Genomic DNA, 18,628 nt, shown 5'->3' on the forward strand with positions numbered 1-18,628 from the left:
AGGTTATAACATAATTATCAAAGAAACAGAAGTAACACAAACCAAATTTAATACTGAAGTAGATAAGTTACCTTCATTACGTATTATGCTATTACTAATTTACACCTTTGACATATTATTCTATTACTAATGTACACCTTTGAAATGATCATACTCGTATTATATACTTCGTATCACACATTAGATATTAATACGAAGTACTCCATAATATTAATGATGATCTAGTTTGATCCCAATACAGTATTTTGTAATTGTTGAAAGTAAGAAGATGAGTATTTTTTGTGCTGTTTTAGTAACCACAATAAAAATATGTCTCATTTTCTTCCAATTGGCAGCCCTACATAGAATTTCGTGGCCAAACGTAGTATACAAAATACAAAAAACATTGGATTTCTCACTTCGTTTACGCCAAGAAATTTAAAACTAGATATTAATTTTAAAAATTTAAGACATAGAATCATTACATCATTTACATGAGAGTGGCTGGTTGCAGATTTTCATTAAAATTTGGCAAGTGCACATTAGTTTTATCCAAAAATTAATACAAGTGAAAAATAAAAAACGCACAGGAATTTAGGAGGAAAGAAAGGACCATGTAAATTAAAAGTTTTTGTTTCCTTGTGTGAAGCTTTTTAAAAAATAGGGTAAGAAGAAAGAATATGCCAAAGAACCTGAAATTAATAATTACTCCGTACTCAATAACTATGTCGAAATAAAAGAGAGATAAAACTTATTATATATTTTAAGCAATGCATAATTTTTTTATTCATTTTTTGAAGATCTCCATATAAGAAAAATAAACAAATAAAAGATATAAAAAAAATATATATATATTCCCTTAGGTAGACCTATCTCTTGTGGTATACCTAGTTGCGTAACAAAGTTCCTCGTAAAAAGGTGGTGTCTCATTCCACGGACAAAACACAAATATATGAAAAAAGCTTAAAAGAGGTTGACAGATTCACCACACAGCTGCTTCAGCTCGACCTCTAAAATTCCCAGCAAACTTGCTTTATTTCGACGATAAATCCAGGCTTGAGTGCTGGGATCCCAGTCAAATCTTGAAGGACCACTGAAACATAATATTCAAAAGGTCTGTTTAGGGAAGATTAAAAAGCTTGGGTGTTTTAAGAAGTTAGAACAAACAGTTGGAAGAAAAAGGAAATTTATGCACATAGATATGTGTGGATGCTAGACTCCGAATAAAAAAAAAATTAACTAAGCTAATTTCACCAAAAAAAAATCCTACTCAGTATCTGTTAGTTGTAAACTTTTAGTGAGGATATTGTGGAAAATCCAATTATGTTCTACTAGCATTTTTGGAAATGGGGCAACATTTTCAGGACATTGCTGCATGGTTTTTGTGAATTTTATTTCATGCAGTGGGAGTGACATTAATAACAGTTAAAACACATGATGCAGAAAGTATGGGACTAATCAAATAGTGTAAGAGAGGATATCATCATTCTCCCGCAACACAAACAAGTGCAGAGAATATTGGAAGTATGGGGAACTGCTTTCACATGGCACAGTGTGCTCAGCGTGAAGTATAACTTCTATGGACATAAGCATCACTCATCAAACTACAAAATACAAATACTACCTCCAGATCATATTATATGCAACTTTGGATTTTTTTTATATCTCACAAATAATACCCCAAAGTTGCATATAATACGATCCGGAGGTAGTACATAACTATGGAGATATGTGAGCAGAAAGCTGCTTGCAATGCCTAGCATTGAGAAATGAAGACAAAGATACATTTATGTGGATAGAATAACAAAATAGCCTCTAATTACTTTAAGAATTGAGAACTATATAGGACATTTAATGCCTAATCTGCCCAAACCCATGATAATAATAATCAGAAAACTATTGAAGCTATTAGTCTATACTCAAATATTCATGTATATTATTCGGTTAAATGTATTAGAGCCCATACAGAACATTAATGACTGATAAGATGAGAGAACTTACAGATGCTGCAGGAATTTCCTAAACAGATAACCTTTACCAATTCCTTTTGTAGTGGGAAGGGGATTTAAAAATTCAATTGTTTGGGGTATTCTTTCCTGTCTGATTTGCATCTCCCTCCCCTTCCACCTCCCAAAACAATCCTTATCACAGGAATCAGTGAGAATGCTCATTAATGATTCGATATGGTTCTGATGGTCATTCTTTCAATTGTTGCTGCATTATCACAATCATTTTCGTGTAACATTATCCTCATACACCAACTTTATCAGTTGAGAGACTATACAGGCATGATTGGGTCCATCTCAAGGGCAACTGACAAGCTTTGAAGGGCAATCATTCTGGGTAGTAATTTTCTAAGGAAATAAGATGGCATCTAAATAGGCTGGCAGAGGCTTTGGAAAAAAAAAAACAAAAAAAACAAAAAAACTCATAGGGGGTATTCAAAGAAAATGGGCTGATCTTTATTTGTGTCAAAAGTCATAACGTGTCAACTAAAATAAAAGAGGAAGCACATATAACCTATCCATCTCGAATAGATGGGTCTAGAAGGTGAATTTGGACAGGTATTGTTAAAAGTGTTGACAATAAAACTAAGAGGGTTGCAGACAACTAAACGTAAATTGTTGAAGGTGAATCATAAACTGTAGTAAGAGCCTATCTTGTTTAAACAGTTCAAGTAAAAAATCACCTACTGAGCCATGTGATGCAAAACCCAGAGACAGAAGTACCAAAAAAAAAAAAAAAAAAAAGACAAACTACCATGGAAAAAGGGCAATAGTTTAAATCAGACTTTCACAAACGAACAACACTTAATCTCAATTAGTCAATTGTACTTGGGTATAGACTATGAAACTACTCCCACTATTTCAAAATTTAATTATCCATTCTTTTAGTTTCAATTTAAATCGTAATTATTATGTCAATTAAAAGCCACTTTATAATACCAGCACAATATTTAATGTCAGCTAATTATACCAGTGTAACATTAATTTAGTAGTATTCAAGATATGCGTGCAGCTGTTATCATACCTAGTAATACAAAAGAGGGAGTAAATGTAAGCAAGAATACTATTTTCTTAATTACCTGACTGGAGAAGACAACCAGATCTGTCTGTTCGGCGTCTGTTTATTCACCACGTAAGTGCCCAGATCCCCTAGTTTCATGGTGAGAACTTCATTCTGCAATTAAAATTTCTTTTAACATAACACTCCATATGGGATTTGTAGGCATGCTAGGGTGCAATACAAAATTTATAGGAGCAAAACAATTCTTACCCCATAATCTACATCAAACCCATCAACATCAACACTATCACCATATTCCTGCCAAGCATGAAAGCCATGTCAATAATCAAATATACCTAGATAAACCAAAGACTTGAATATATAATCTAAAAACCAATCAATGCAAACCCAAACACATAAGCATCACAGGGTGCACACACAACACAGGCCCTGGCATACTTTTTTGAATAAACCAAAGCTTACAGGAAAACATATATTTCATATAAGACCAAGTAGCAGTAAGTGCAAGAACAGGGGACAAATTGTACTTGCAGCAGCAGAAAACAGATTATATACCAGCCCAGTTCCATGAATTTCCCTGACTGAGAAACTCTCAAATCCTTCTGCTGTCTCAGCCCACAGAAAATCTAGATAAATATCCTATCCTACAGCCAAACACTTATAGCAGTTCCCCAGAAAATTCACACATTCTGTTCTAACCACTAACATCACAAAATATCCACAAAAGCATTTTGTCACAATATATTTCTTCTCCTTTGCCCTTCCAAATCCCACAAAGAATACTTGAAACAGATAAGTCTGTGAGATACCTGGTACTCCCCAAGCAAAGCAAAAAGCCTCTACCAAACATTACTAACCATCTCACAATGTAGGAATATGTGTGAGCACATCTCAATCTTGGTACAACACAGCATGCACATATCCAGCGAAATAGCCATCCTGTGGTCATTTTCTTTAGAGCATTTAATTCTCCCCAGCACAAAAGTCCACACAAATGCTCTTGCCTTCAAAGAAACTTTTAAATTCAAATAAATCTATGGACCAGGAATAAGCAGACCAGAAGATTTGCAAGAAAAGGTGCCCATTGTATCCCATATCAGTATATCACTTTCTATTTCCTCTGGCTTTGACAGTTGTGTGACACACTGACACCCTCAAAAAGAAAAGTGAGCTAATCTAATTCTCTATCGCAAGGATGCCTTTGTAAACAAAAATTCCAAACATTAATAGCACAAAGAAGATGGGTGTTCCCTTCTCCAAACATCCTCCCAAGAAGATCATGAAATAAAAAATAAAAACAAAAAGGGAAATAATAAGGTCTTATTCACAAGTGTAGACAGGAGAAACAGTTAGACAACAAAGACAATGTCAGGAGAATTTACAGTCAACAGAGAAAATCATACATTTACAGAAAATATGATCAATTACACCAACTACAATTCATCCTTTCTGTAGAATAACGCACAGAAACCTGAATCTGTCATGGAGAGTAACTGATAGAAAATATTGAAAAAGGTATACCCATGGGTCTCTCCCCACCTCCCCTTATGTTTGGCTAAACAAGGGTAGTATTGTGTCTTGGGTGCTAAAAATTTCCAAGTATGAGGGAGGGCCAAGGCACATGCTATGACTCAAGGGAGGTCTCCTAAGCAAATCAAAGTTTATGAGAGGAGGCGCAAATCAGACAAAGGGCAGGTACTCCATGAGCTGTCACAAGAAGACAAACAAGAAGATTTTCCACGGAATGTTGAGGCAACAGGGCGGCAATTACCTGGAGGAGAAGAAGACAAAACTTGTAATGATTAGGTCACTGATTTAGGAGAGAATGCTGAGTATATAAAGCAGAGGAATGTAAGAGAGTAGGGCATGTTGAATGAAGTATTTTGTAGCCGTAAAATAGCAGTAGAGTAGCCTCCAAGGTAGAACCTTTCTCCATTGTAGTTTCAGCTTTTAATCAATCAAAGATTCCAGCTTTACTCTCTTATTACCCTTGTTTATCTGTTAGCTTAGTGTTGAACTTGGCAGTCTATAGCAGCACAATGCCTAAATGTGGCCATGTAGGATGCTGATGCGGCTGCCGCTGCCAATGAGCATGCCCACGCCCTTGCGGTGCTGATGCTGATGCTGCTGCTGCTACTGCTGCCCAGCCAAGGCATAGGCACTGCTGTGCTGCCCAAGCCAAGGTACGCCTAGGCATGAGGGTAAGGCGCTGCTGTCCAAGTGATTGCACACCCATGTCCTAGGTATGGGGCATGGGGATGAGGAAAAATAAACTCATCCCTAAGAAACACCTATTATGGCAAGTGGCCAAAGCAAGGCAATGCAAGGCTTAGTTAAGGTAAGGCAACATAAGCCAAGGCAACGCAAGACCAAGCCGATGTAAGTTGGTAACAAAGCCAAGACAAAGCATCTTAAGACATAACAACGAAGGATAGGCCAAGGCATGAAAAAGATGGTTTCGGGCACCAAGTAAGCCTTTCGAGGCCCTTTGGAAACCTCAAGAAGCACCTGGTGGCATATTCTTGTTGGATCCAAAAATGTTCTCCGAAGGCCAAATACGAAGGCTATAATACATGAAATCGGATCATTTTTTTGAGATTTTGGGACTCAGTATCAAAAATTCAAGGGATGGTAGGGAATGCATCCAAAAGTCATATAAAGTTGTTTGGACCCATATACGGTCATTAGTAGATCACATAAAGGCCCATGAGGGAGGCATATATAGATAAATAGCTAAATTGATAGTTTAAAGACAAAGCAGACATTTTCAACCGCCCAAATTGCCTTGGGGGATCATTTCCGGGTCCGAAGAAGTCGAAAATTTCCTAAAACTGAAGACTAATCCACGCTTTCGAACCAAATTTGAAAATAAAATAAAATAAAATAAAAATTGAAGTGAAGTGAACATGTAGGGAGTCCCTTGTGGTCATTTTAATATTTGTCAAATGGAATTAATTTGAAAGATATGCCAACATAAAGCTCCAACTATGAAAAAAATTTGGAGGAAAATCCATTGGATCTCAACAAAATAGAGACGATGTATGCAGATATCAATTTATATGAAAATTTCACTAAACATAGAGTAGAATCATTGCTTGTGGAGAGCAACTTTCAAAAGAAAATCAACCAATTTTCTCAAGATGTAAACCATAAAACTATAACATATTTGACAGAGAGAAGGAATATCGATATTTTAGTCAAAAAAATCCCTTACACATTATATCTGAATCTCAACAGAATGGCCATTAGCTCTGCTACACTGATGATTCTAAATGTCCAGTAAAATATAGGGCCAATATAGTTAGTTAGGATACTACAACAAGATATTGTATGATAGGATATAAGGGCAAAAGACTCCACTCTAACGGTCGGGCCACATGAAGCAAAGTACGGTCAATGCTCTAATCAAGAAGTAAATGATAAGAGGGTACCACTTCTGATAAACAATAGTCTTATAAAAATTATAATCCAAATACCAGCGCACTGCAGAACCAATGGGGTCAATACACCTTTTCAGATCATGCCCAAGTTAGAAATATTTTGCTACGTATTAATATTATCGATATTCATTTTTCCATTTTAAAAGGAAGAAGTCAATCAGTGCTACCAAGTCAAAATATGTTGATACGCTTTTAAGTTTCACACTTTCACCCTATATCAAAATCACCAATGTTTATAAAAAATAAAATTAAAAAAATAAAAACTTTTTTCCTATTTCTTTCAACTTCTTTTCTTCAAATATTTCATTTTAAAAAAAAAAAATTTAAAAAACACTCACTCACACACACACTCACCAACCACTAACCACCCACCCACCCACACGCGCGCGCGCACACACACACACACATAAGAGCAGAAAATGTCACAAAAGCTGAGGAAGCAACAGTTCAATGTAAAAATAGAAAATTCACTAAATCTCTGAAGAACATAGAATTTCTAGCCACCCATACCACATAATTCTCTAAAAACCATAGCTCCAAAGAAACTCCCCATACTCCTCTGAATCAAACATACCTTGTCTTAAAGGTCCTAAACAGCAATTATTTAAGTCCATATTTTTCCACTAATCTCAAAATGTCATGCCTCAAAAGCAATAACATAATAAAAACAAATCCCTGCATGCCACCACATTTTTGTTTTACCCCAAGTCCTCAAGTGATATATCCTGTCTCAAGGTGAGCAACAATTCATTATGTGGGATTCACCCAAGACTGCTGGTCAAGCAGAAGAAATTAACTCCCTAGATGTCAGACTTCCGGATTGAAAAAAAAAAAAAGGACTGGAGGAGTTTTAATGTGGGCCATCATGATTAAGTTTTGGCAAGAGTTGCAAGTGAAGATTCGGTTAAAAAAAATCTTAATCTGAAAAATATCTCATAGTAACAATCCATAAAGCCACAATTATAACATACTCAACAAAATAAAGTAGTTCCCCAACCTCCCCTACAATTTTTTTTTTTTTAATTTACTTCAATATTCTTATAGTTTGTATAAGCTTCAAAAACCTTTTGAGTTTCAGAATGGACTCCAAGACCCAAACATTCCATATAATGCCATTAAAAATTATATCCTTCAAGTCTTTGACACTAGGATCATACCACACACACATCAATTAGGTTAGCTAAATTATACCCCTAACTCTATCTCCTTCAAGACTTCAACACTCCTTTTTCCCCTAAAGCATTTCCTCTACATTCATACATATGTTCTTTCTGTTCTCACACTCTCTTACCTCGTTCCCATTTAATTCTTCTTTCTCAATCTCCACTCTACTTTGCGTTCAATAATAAGATTTTGTCAATCACTTCAAAATTTGCATACCAATCTGAATGTACCACACCAAATTGCCAATAGCAACTCAGATTGACAAAAAGTCTCTGGCAACTAAATCATATCATGATTTTCTCCTAAAGCATCATAACTGCTAAAACAAATACGAGTACAAAGTACTACTCCGTATGTAAAAAAAATCAAAACCCATAAGGAATCATACAGTGTTGCACACAGTTACTAACAGTGCATTGCTCGTACATATAGCATAATCATACTATGTAGCGCCTAATTGAGCACTGCATACTAAAAAAGTTATTATTTTATTATTTTTACCGCTATTGCTCTTCTTACTGTAGACAATAATAAAGCAACTATGTCAACGACATAATAAAGACCGCCCCTCACATTCTATTTAGCAAAATAAAACCTACGTAACCATATTGCCATCCCTATTCAAGGGAAATTCTAACTTCTGATAAATTTCACAAGATAGTAACCTACAAGAAGTCTTCAGTAATCAAACTAGTAAGGAACAGGTGTCAAATCAAACACTAAGATAAAATCATTTATAGCTTAGCAATATGCATTTATGCCAATCAATAGCTGTGAATCAAACACCCTAATGGCTGTTCAATCAAAAGGCGTGATAGTACAGCATGGTAAAATAGTGAGCTAAATAAAGGAATCCATTTTCTCTTCCATGGTCATATACGGTAGTAGAGCTAGAGAACAACCAGCTGATAACAGCAAAAGTTGTCTTCAGAAAAATTAAAAACTCTCATACTCAGTTTCTGGCAAATTTAAAACAAAAACCATTTGAAGCACACATACCTTCAGTGTTTCAACAGGTAACAAAGATAATACATAACATGTCAAGGACTGATTTTTCGCACACAATTATATGTAATTTTAGTGACTTAATTTAGAGGAAGGCTTGTATACTTGATTGATTAATTCGGGAAACTAGCTGATTACAAAAGATAGTCAATGGCTTGAGGCCATACGTCTCATGGGTAGCTTGAGGCTACTACTCTCAAGTGTTTCCTCACTATTTTCTCGATGCCTGCTACTCTCTTACAAACTAGTTTAAATACTCAAGCTCTTCTCTCAATTACAAGCCCTAATATTAATTAAGATTGTCATCTAGTAAAAAGCAAAATAGACATAACACAAAAGTGTCCCTCTTCCATGGCTAGAACTCCTTGTCTTCTTTCCCGATTCGGCTTGCCACCCAAATGCTCTGTTCTTCATGTCCCCTTTCCTGTTTCAGCTTTGTTGTTGACTTTGTTTGCTCCCCTTTCTTTACCGTTGGAATTGAAGCAAAGTCCACTCAGCTTGGGCCTCCTTTGATAGACCCGAATTGGTGTTTGGGCCATCCTAGCTGACTGGACTGATTGCACATGTGGGTCTATAACAATACCCGCCGCCTCGAGATTCACCTTGTCCTCAAGGTGGAAGTCGGGAAACCTCTGTGCAATCAACGTAGCCTCCTCCCAAGTCACTTCAAACTCCGGCAGTCCTGCCCATTTAACCAGCACCTCGACACTGTCTTTAGTTCTCCGAACTTCCAATATACCCTCTAGTTCCACCATTAATTCCAAATTTGAAGTCAGCTGACTTGGCACCGTGGGATTGACTGGCGCAGACCCGACAGCCCGTTTGAGCTGCGATATGTGAAACACCGGATGTATTCGACATTCCGGAGGTAGCTCTAGCTTGTAAGCCACCCTCCCCACTCTTTGGACTACTTTGTACGGCCCATAAAACCTTGCCCCGAGCTTCTCATATGGCCGTCTAGCCAATGAACGCTGACGGTACGGCTGAAGTTTGAGGAAAACCTCATCCCCAATTTCAAACTAATCATCCCTCTGCTTCCGATCCGCGTATTCTTTCATGGTCTGCTAGACCTTAATTAAATTCACCTTAAGCTCATCCAACATCACATCTCGCTCTTGCAGCCACTCCTCCAATTTATCCACCGGAGTTTGGCCACTTCCAATTCGCCACAACTTCGGGGGATCGCGGTCGTAGACCACCTTAAAGGGCGTGAGTTTGGTCGAAGTATGCGGTGAGGTGTTATACGCGTACTCCGCCCAAGGCAGCCACCCTGCCCAAGATTTTGGTCGATCGGCGATGAAGCACCGTAAGTAGGTATCTAGCCCTTTGTTCACAATCTCCGTTTGACCGTCGGATTGAGGGTGATATGAAGTACTTCTCTTGAGGTGGGTGCCTTGAAAGCGAAAAAGTTCCTTCCAGAAATTACTCATAAACACCTTGTCGCGGTCGGAAACGATGGTAGATGGGAAACCATGGAGCTTCACTATATCTCGAACAAAATAATCCGCAATCCGCAACCTTGAGAGCGTTGAACGGATGTTTGAGCCCGATGAAGTGGCTATACTTCGACAGCCGATCCACAACCACCATCACCGTATCTATCCCCTTCGAAACCGGCAGCCCCTCCACAAAGTCCATCGATATGTTCTCCTAAATCGCCGTCGGGATCGGGAGGGGTTGCAGCAACCCAAGAGGACTCCTTTGCTCTGCCTTGTTGCGCTGACAAATCATACACCTCCGAACATAATCGCCGACTTGGCGGCGCATTCCCACCCAGAACCAATCGGCGGCGAGTCTAATGTATGTCTTGACTTCGCCGTCGTGTCCACCCGTTGGGGTGTCATGGTACTCTTGAAGGAGAACTGGTATGAATTGAGAATTCTTGGGTATAACAATCCGCCCCTTATACATTACACGTGCCCCATCTAAGTGAAACCCAACTAATCCTTCTTTTCCCTCTTCTAGGCCCACCTTCAGTTTGCCCAACCATTTATCCTCGAGAAGCTCCTTTTCCAAATCAGCCCAGTCTACCCTTTGTGAGTGAATTAAAGCCCCAAATTGGACCTTGGCTTGATCCATTCGGGAAAGTGCATCCGCCACCCGATTTGATGCCCCAAGACGGTATTGAATCTCGAAGTCGAATCCCACCAATTTCCGCATCCATTTTTGATACTCTACGCCCACTTCCCTTTGTTGAGTGATAAACCGTAGGCTTTGTTGATCGGTTCTTACCACAAAATGTCGGCCCAATAATAATGTTTCCACCTCACAATATCCAAACATGTGGCCATCAACTCTTTCTCATAAATTGATTTCTCACGAGCTCTTGTACCTAGCAACTTGCTATAGAAAGCAATCGGTCTACCACCTTGCATCATCACCGCCCCAACTCCAAACCCGGAAGCGTCGGTTTCCACCACAAACTCCTTCCCAAAGTCCGGCATGGCTAGTACGGGTGCCGAAGTCATTGCCTTCTTAAGAGTTTCAAAGGCTAAGGTGGCCTCTTCCGACCACCCAAAGCAATCCTTCTTCAATTGTGATGTGAGTGGAGCCGCAATTTGAGCATATCTCGCTACAAACTTCCTATAATACCCGGTCAACCCGATAAATCCCCTTAGGTTCTTCCGCACTTCCCACCTAAGGATAGCGTCAACCTTCTCACGGTCCATAGCTACTCCCCCTCTTGATATCACATGGCCCAAGTAGGCCACCTCCAACTTCCCAAACTCACACTTTTTGAGGTTGGCGTAGAGCTCATGCTCGGCCAACGTCCTCAAAACTATCTCAACATGCCTCCTATGCTCCTCCTCACTCCTACTATAGATGAGAATATCATCAAAGAAGACTAGGACAAACTTCCTCAAATGTGGCCTAAATACATCATTCATCAACGATTGAAAAGTGGCGGGAGCGTTTGTTAACCCAAATGGCATCACCAAAAATTCGTAGTGACCCTCATGAGTTCTAAACGCGGTTTTATGAACATCGTCGGGCTTAACTCGAATTTGTTGGTATCCCGATTTTAAATCGAGCTTCGAAAAAATCATGGCGCCATGGAGCTCATCTAGCAACTCATCTATCACCGGAATCTTGTCCGGCACCGTTTCCTTGTTTAAGGCCCGGTAATCGACGCAAAAACACCAAGATCCATCCTTCTTCTTCACTAGTAGCACTGGGCTACTAAATGGGCTCGTAGAGGGCCGAATTATCCCAGCCTCTAGCATCTCCTTAATAAGCCTTTCTATTTCATCTTTCTTGAGGATACCTATAAGGCCTTACACTTATAGGATTGTTGTTCTTCTTAAGAATAATTCCATGTTCGTGCCCACGGTTAGGGGGAAGCCCATTTGGCATATGGAACACGGGCCCAAACTCATCCAGTAAGCTCTTCAAATATTCAGGGAGGTCTTCTTCCACCAATTCATTCTTTCCTGCTTCCACCATCTCACTCATCTCAGCTTCAATTCGATTCACTTCAACCAGCAGCCCACCTCGACTCTTACACAAGGTTCCAAGCATCGCCTTCAACGACACCTTGCTGCTCTCCAATGATGGGTCCCCCACTAACATCACCAGAGCTCCTCCGGCGACGGTGAAACGCATAATAGCGTCTTCCAATTTGTAGTCACCGCATCGAGCTTCTCCAACCACTGAACGCCAAGAACGACGTCCGCGTTTCCCAACCCCAAGGGCAGAAAATCCTCAACAATGGTCACGCCACCACTGAGCTTCAGTTTCACTCCTCGGCACACTTCCCTGCCTTTGACCGTCTCCCCATTACCCTAAGAGACGTCAAACTCCCCTCCTTCATCAAGCAGCACTCCACTTTCTTCGATGACCCTATGAGAGATGAAATTGTGGGTGGCGCCGGGATCCACCATCACCACCAAAGACGCGCCGTGTACCACCCCCTTTAATTTCATCGTCTAGGGGTTAGAAATCCCCACCACCGAACACAAAGTGACTCCTACCGCCACCTCCTCTTCCTCGAGCTCGGTTTCTTCCTCCTCCCCCAACTCCATCGGTTCTCTGGCCACCATAAGGATGCTCAGCTCCTTCCGTTTGCAACGGTGGCCGACGCCCCACCTCTCATCACAACGGAAACAGAGGCCCTTGGCCCTCCGTTCTTGATACTCTACTTCTGTGAGCCTTCGTGTTTCTGCCAGACTTAGAAGTGTGGCTGGAATTGGGCCGGCCCACACTAACTTGAGACTCTGCTGGTTTGGACCAAGTTTTGGTTAGGCCCAAATTACTGGGCAAGCCATATGTCTGAATGAGCCCACCCCCTCTACTTCCTGACCCACTCGGATTCGAAGCCCCCAACCCCGACCCAGGCTTCCACGACCCGACTATCTTCTTCCCCCCACTAATTCGGTTCCTCTCCTCGATCCGACCCGCCAGTTCCATGGCATGCTCCAAGGTCGCCGGATCCAAGAGTCGGAGCTCCGCCCGAATTTCCTCCTTGAGGCCGTTTATAAACTGCCCTTTCATCAAATTTTCGGGAACGTCATCCAAGGGAAAAGCCAATTCAATGAATTTCCGCCGATAATCCTCCACCGTCGACGTCTGCCCCACCGCCAACCATTGCTCATGTAGCGTGCCGGCGTGGGTGGATCGAAATTCCTTCAACAACCTACACCTCAGGTCCGCCAATGATTGAACTGTCGTCGACGTTGCTCCCAATGGTACCATTGGAGCGCCGGTCCCTCCATAGCCACCACCGAAGCGGTCACCCGTTCCTCCTCCGCCACCTGATAATAGTCGAAATACATCTTGGCCCGCATCACCCAGTTGTCGGGGTCCTTTCCTTCGAAGACCGGCATTTCCATCTTTTTATGTCTCCATTTTACACCGTTGCCACCCCCTTTATCCTGCCACCCCCGCGGGTCTTGCCTCCTCCAATCCGGCATTCCGAAACCCCCGGCCGGTGTGTTCACATCATTCTCACCGTGGTTGTGGCTGTTCTCAACGTGCACCACCTCTATGAAATTGTTGGTTTGAGGTGGGTTAGTTTTGGGCTATGTCGCGGCGGCCAGGCGGCGCGTATCTCCTCGCGTAGCTTCTCGTGCTCCTTCGCTACTATCGTTGCCTGCAAGTCCTGGTCGTTACGAAATCGGTCAAAACGACCTTCAATCCGCAGCCGGTTTTCTTCCTGTCTCTTCTGCTCCGCTTCAAAGAGGGTCGCAAAATTCTCGGTGATGGCCTTTTGAGTTTCATCCATGGCCTTGCCCACGGCCTCTGCCTACGGCGCGCCCAATGGACACGTCCTAGTCAGTGAGCTTATCTTCAATTGACTGCAGCCGTGACTCAACCACTTCTAGCCTTTCGTCTGCCGCGCCGGCGCGCTGACTAAGTGACGGCCCCCCTGCCATGACCGTGCCTACTCTGATACCAAGTTGTCAAGGACTGATTTTTCGCACACAATTATATGTAATTTTAGTGACTTAATTTAGAGGAAGGCTTGTATACTTGATTGATTAATTCGGGAAACTAGCTGATTACAAAAGATAGTCAATGGCTTGAGGCCATAAGTCTCATGGGTAGCTTGAGGCTACTACTCTCAAGTGTTTCCTCACTATTTTCTCGATGCCTGCTACTCTCTTACAAACTAGTTTAAATACTCAAGCTCTTCTCTCAATTACAAGCCCTAATATTAATTAAGATTGTCATCTAGTAAAAAGCAAAATAGACATAACAAAAAAGTGTCCCTCTTCCATGGCTAGAACTCCTTGTCTTCTTTCCCGATTCGGCTTGCCACCCAAATGCTCTGTTCTTCATGTCCCCTTTCCTGTTTCAGCTTTGTTGTTGACTTTGTTTGCTCCCCTTTCTTTACCGTTGGAATTGAAGTAAAGTCCACTCAGCTTGGGCCTCCTTTGATAGACCCGAATTGGTGTTTGGGCCATCCTAGCTGACTGGACTGATTGCACATGTGGGTCTATAACATTACACACCTCAAGGTGATGCCTCATAGGATTCTCTTAACACACCTGGGGACAAAAGGGGATTGCAAAGCTGCATCTGCATCCTTAGGTACTTCAAGCCAGACAAGAGATTCACAAATCTTTATCAGAATGAAACACCATCCTGCACCACATTGTCTAGCCTAGTGATTGAAAAATTACAATCAGCCTTTGATATAGCAACACTTGGGAGACAAGGAGCTGGAAGCCTAGAAGGTAACATAAAAATTTCTAAACACCAGTTATACAAAACAAGTTATACTATGGACTTATGGAGACTAGTACTTTCTCTCAAGCATACTTATTGCATCAATTTATTGCCAAGTTCACTGTACTAAAATCCTTAACTTTCATAAGAATTCCACACGGGAAAGTACAAATGTCTGTATAATCCTATATCCCTAATGACCACTTCAGCTTTACAAGCTTACATTTAAGCTTTCCTTGTGATTATCAAAATAAGAAGTTGACAACTAATTCTAAATTGGCCTAAACTCCATATAAAGGATAAACTAATATCTAAATCTTCCCATACCAGCTAGGAGCTGAGTTCAAAAATTAACCCAAAAGTCCATTCCACAGGGTCAGACATTAAATTTGGAGATCATAACCAATCAACCACCAAGTAACAAATTTCATTAATTCATTCTAACAACATTGAAAGTGTGATAGAGCCTCGCGTATTTGGTCTATGGTCAGTATCAGTACTTTTTTTACTAGAGATACACAAGGGGACTTAAGGAACTCTTCTCTCAAGGATAGGTTTGACCTTTGCATTTACACGAATTAATCAACTACTGTACTAAAAACTCTATCCATTCCTATACATATATATTCACATTTTTGCTTGTAGTACAAAATAAATTTCACAATCCTAAGTTAACTCTATCATTAAAATACTTTCTTCCTACCTCTTCCATCCCATCAATACTTTCTCGATCCCATACTCTATTTTACTCAAAGCATACACTGTTCTTAGCCTTTGTTATTTCATCTAAAAATAAAATTTTACGTACTCCATATCTCACCACCCACCTCAAAACAGATATAATAATCCTCAGTAGTATTTTGCAGAAATGAAAAGCTATGAACTCCTATACATAAATAGCACCCTAGCTTCTAGAAATTGGAGCACCTCAAGGCTTAGGCTCAAGCTCAAGCACTTTACAAATAGAGCTTCAGCACAGCTACAGGAATAACAAAAGCTAACACAATCATAACCATTTGAAGGTCAGCAGAAACAGTCTCTATTGTGAACTACTTGCAGCTTTAGCAGTCAAATTGTAGGTTCAATAATTTTCAGGACAGATAACCGATGAACCTTGATGCTGTTGACCAAGAATATATCCCCTATGACTATCCTTTACTCCAAAAATTGCAGATAAAAAACAAAAAATATACACAACCAACTCAATTATGCCAAAACATTAATTGTGCAGTTTCTGTACAAGTTCAACAACCTATTCTATTCAGGCTATGATCTCAAAGCAGCTTTTGACACGTCCATAAGCAACTTTCATACATATGTAGAATTTCCAAATGTCTCTATTGTTCTCCATCTCAATTCCATAACTGGCATGAACCCAAATTACAGCCCACTATAATTGGCAGATCATCAATTGATTTTACTAGTCATTAACTCTCTTTACTTCTTTTCTCAAGTCCTTTAGAAACAAATATCCTGATCTCACAACATGCTATGTCAGGATATCTTCGTGTGTTTTTGCTGTCAAACACAACTTGTTATTTTAAGCTTTCCCTAAACTAAAAAATCACAGAATGCGTACACTACAACTCAACTACCTAAAAACACCAGAAATATCAAAATAATGTATATATCAGGGGCCTCAAGCATCTATAGAGCCTGCTTCAACTGGGTACAGTACAAACCTAATGCAAACCTTTGGAATAAAATAAAGTATCTACAGTGGGAAAATTTAATGGACCAAAAAGGGCACATGCTCTTGCAATAGAAAGACAGACCTTAACTGAGATTGAAGTTACATAACACAAAAGAACACCTCAAATCTCCACCAATCAAGAAAAGGATGAGCCAGCCATATCAACTACACTAAATCTTCATTAAAATATGGTTCATTTGTTAAGTTCAGTACAAGAGAAAACACATAACTTGTATACAGCTACCAACACTCCCACTTGCCATACAACCATTGCAATGCGTTTAATATCTTAACTGACGATTGGCATGAAATCCATTGTATTACCTCGAGTTTCTCGAGCAGATGATGAATGGTGGAATCCGCTAGCCGATGAAACTCGTCTTCCTGAAGCACAGAACTGTTTTCACATCAATTATTATCACAATTGCATCGATATACACTAGTATCACAAACAGCATCAGTGACTAGCAATAAGGAATTTGCATTGTTCATAAGCTGCTTATTCATCTAATCAAACAAAAATTCTTTAACAATAAAAGAAAGCAAATAATTTCTAATTATATAAACAATATGTATACTTTCAATTCCAACAATAGAGTTTCAAATTCAAACTAGCCCAAATCAATGTTCTAAATTAGCAACTTCCTAATTCACATACAATCGAAAAACAATCCCCAATTCAATTATTTACAGTTCCAAACTAATCAACTAAATTTGGCCCCAAAAAACCCTAAACTCTAAAAACTACTCGTACAACATACTGAGAGAAAGTTGAGAGTGAGTACCTATAATCGACGGGAACGGGAACTTGAGATTCGTCGACAACATTGGTAGAGAAAGTTCTAGAATTGCAAAGAGAAGCAGCATAAAAAGAACGCAGTGAAGAAGAAGAAGATGATGATGGAAGTGGTGATTCCAGAAGATTACAGAGGGTTCTAGAAGGAAGGAAATTGGTGGATGTGAAAGACGCCATTTTTGGATGGCATTGTAGTGAAGAGAGAGAAAGACGAGTGAGAGAGACAGCTTGCCGGAGTTTCCGCATGTTTTCCGGTAAAGGCGTTTAGAATGCGGTGAGGAAAAGCACACAAAGAATACAGGGGAAATACAAAACTATAAGATATTTTTAGTGAAAATACTACGAAGTAATTGGTAATTGTATCAAGGATTAAAAATAAAAAATAAAAAATGTATCAAGGATTTGTTCATGAAACAAGTATTATCAAGGATTGAATATATTATTTAAAATGGTTTCAAACAAAAAGAATACATTCTTTAAAATGGTATTGGTACAATCACTAATTCCATCATATGGAATAATATATTAATGTTGTCCTATATCTCTAATTTGATTATGAATTTATAATATTGTTAAGGTTTCATATTTCATTTTTAAAAAAAAAAAAAATTAATAGAAATGAGAACTATACTATTCAAAACAGTGGACTAAGGGTCTGTTCTCATACGTTTATTTTCAGTTCAGTTCATTTCAGTTCAGCTCCTAATTTCCTTCTCTAATAAAATATTCATTTCAGTTCAGTTCAGTTCAGCTCAGCTGAGTTCAGTTTAGTTAAATTCAGCTGAGTTCAGTCAATGAGAACAGGCCTAAGTTATGTAAAATTAAGTAACCATAGTTTATATCTACCTTTCATATATAATTAATTTAGGGAGGTAATATATATAATAGTATTTGAATATACTTCGTGTATATTAATTGGTGTAATATTTTAAATTAAAATCATCTCCGTACTAATTAGAGCTGTCAAAGTTGACCCGACTCGAAATACCGACACAAACTCGAATTAACCGAACCATCTGAACTCGAAAAAATGGTGACCCAAACCCGAGCTGAACCAACCTGAAACCTACCCTAGACCGGAGTTAACCCGTGTATGTGAGACCCGAACCCGAACATGAATTGACCTGGAGATGACCCGACCCGAATGTAACCCGTAAATTATTGACCTAAACCAAACCCGAATGGAACCGATATTGACCCAAACCTATTTTAACCCGTCAAAATCTGAATTTAACTCGACTTGTTACTAACCTGACCTAATTCAACCCGACCCGTTCCTAACCCGACCCGGCCCAGCCTATTACAAACCTGACCCAAAATCAACCCGACTTGTTATTTACCTGACCCAAATTCAAC

General features: G+C 39.7%; 1 protein-coding gene across 1 annotated transcript; it reads right to left on the minus strand.

Annotated features, from left to right (window-relative positions):
• Positions 1–805: 805 nt before the first annotated feature.
• LOC110692767 (frataxin, mitochondrial-like) lies at positions 806–17,639 on the minus strand. Its single transcript, XM_021869831.1, has 5 exons — positions 17,262–17,639; positions 16,801–16,873; positions 3,256–3,303; positions 3,065–3,159; positions 806–1,072 (listed from the first exon to the last, which is right to left on the minus strand). Exons 1-5 carry the CDS (start codon positions 17,516–17,518, stop codon positions 943–945), a joined length of 603 nt encoding a protein of 200 aa, XP_021725523.1. The 5' UTR covers positions 17,519–17,639; the 3' UTR covers positions 806–942.
• Positions 17,640–18,628: the final 989 nt, after the last annotated feature.

Source organism: Chenopodium quinoa, unplaced genomic scaffold (assembly GCF_001683475.1).
Source record: "Chenopodium quinoa cultivar QQ74 unplaced genomic scaffold, ASM168347v1, whole genome shotgun sequence".
NCBI lineage: Eukaryota > Viridiplantae > Streptophyta > Magnoliopsida > Caryophyllales > Amaranthaceae > Chenopodium > Chenopodium quinoa.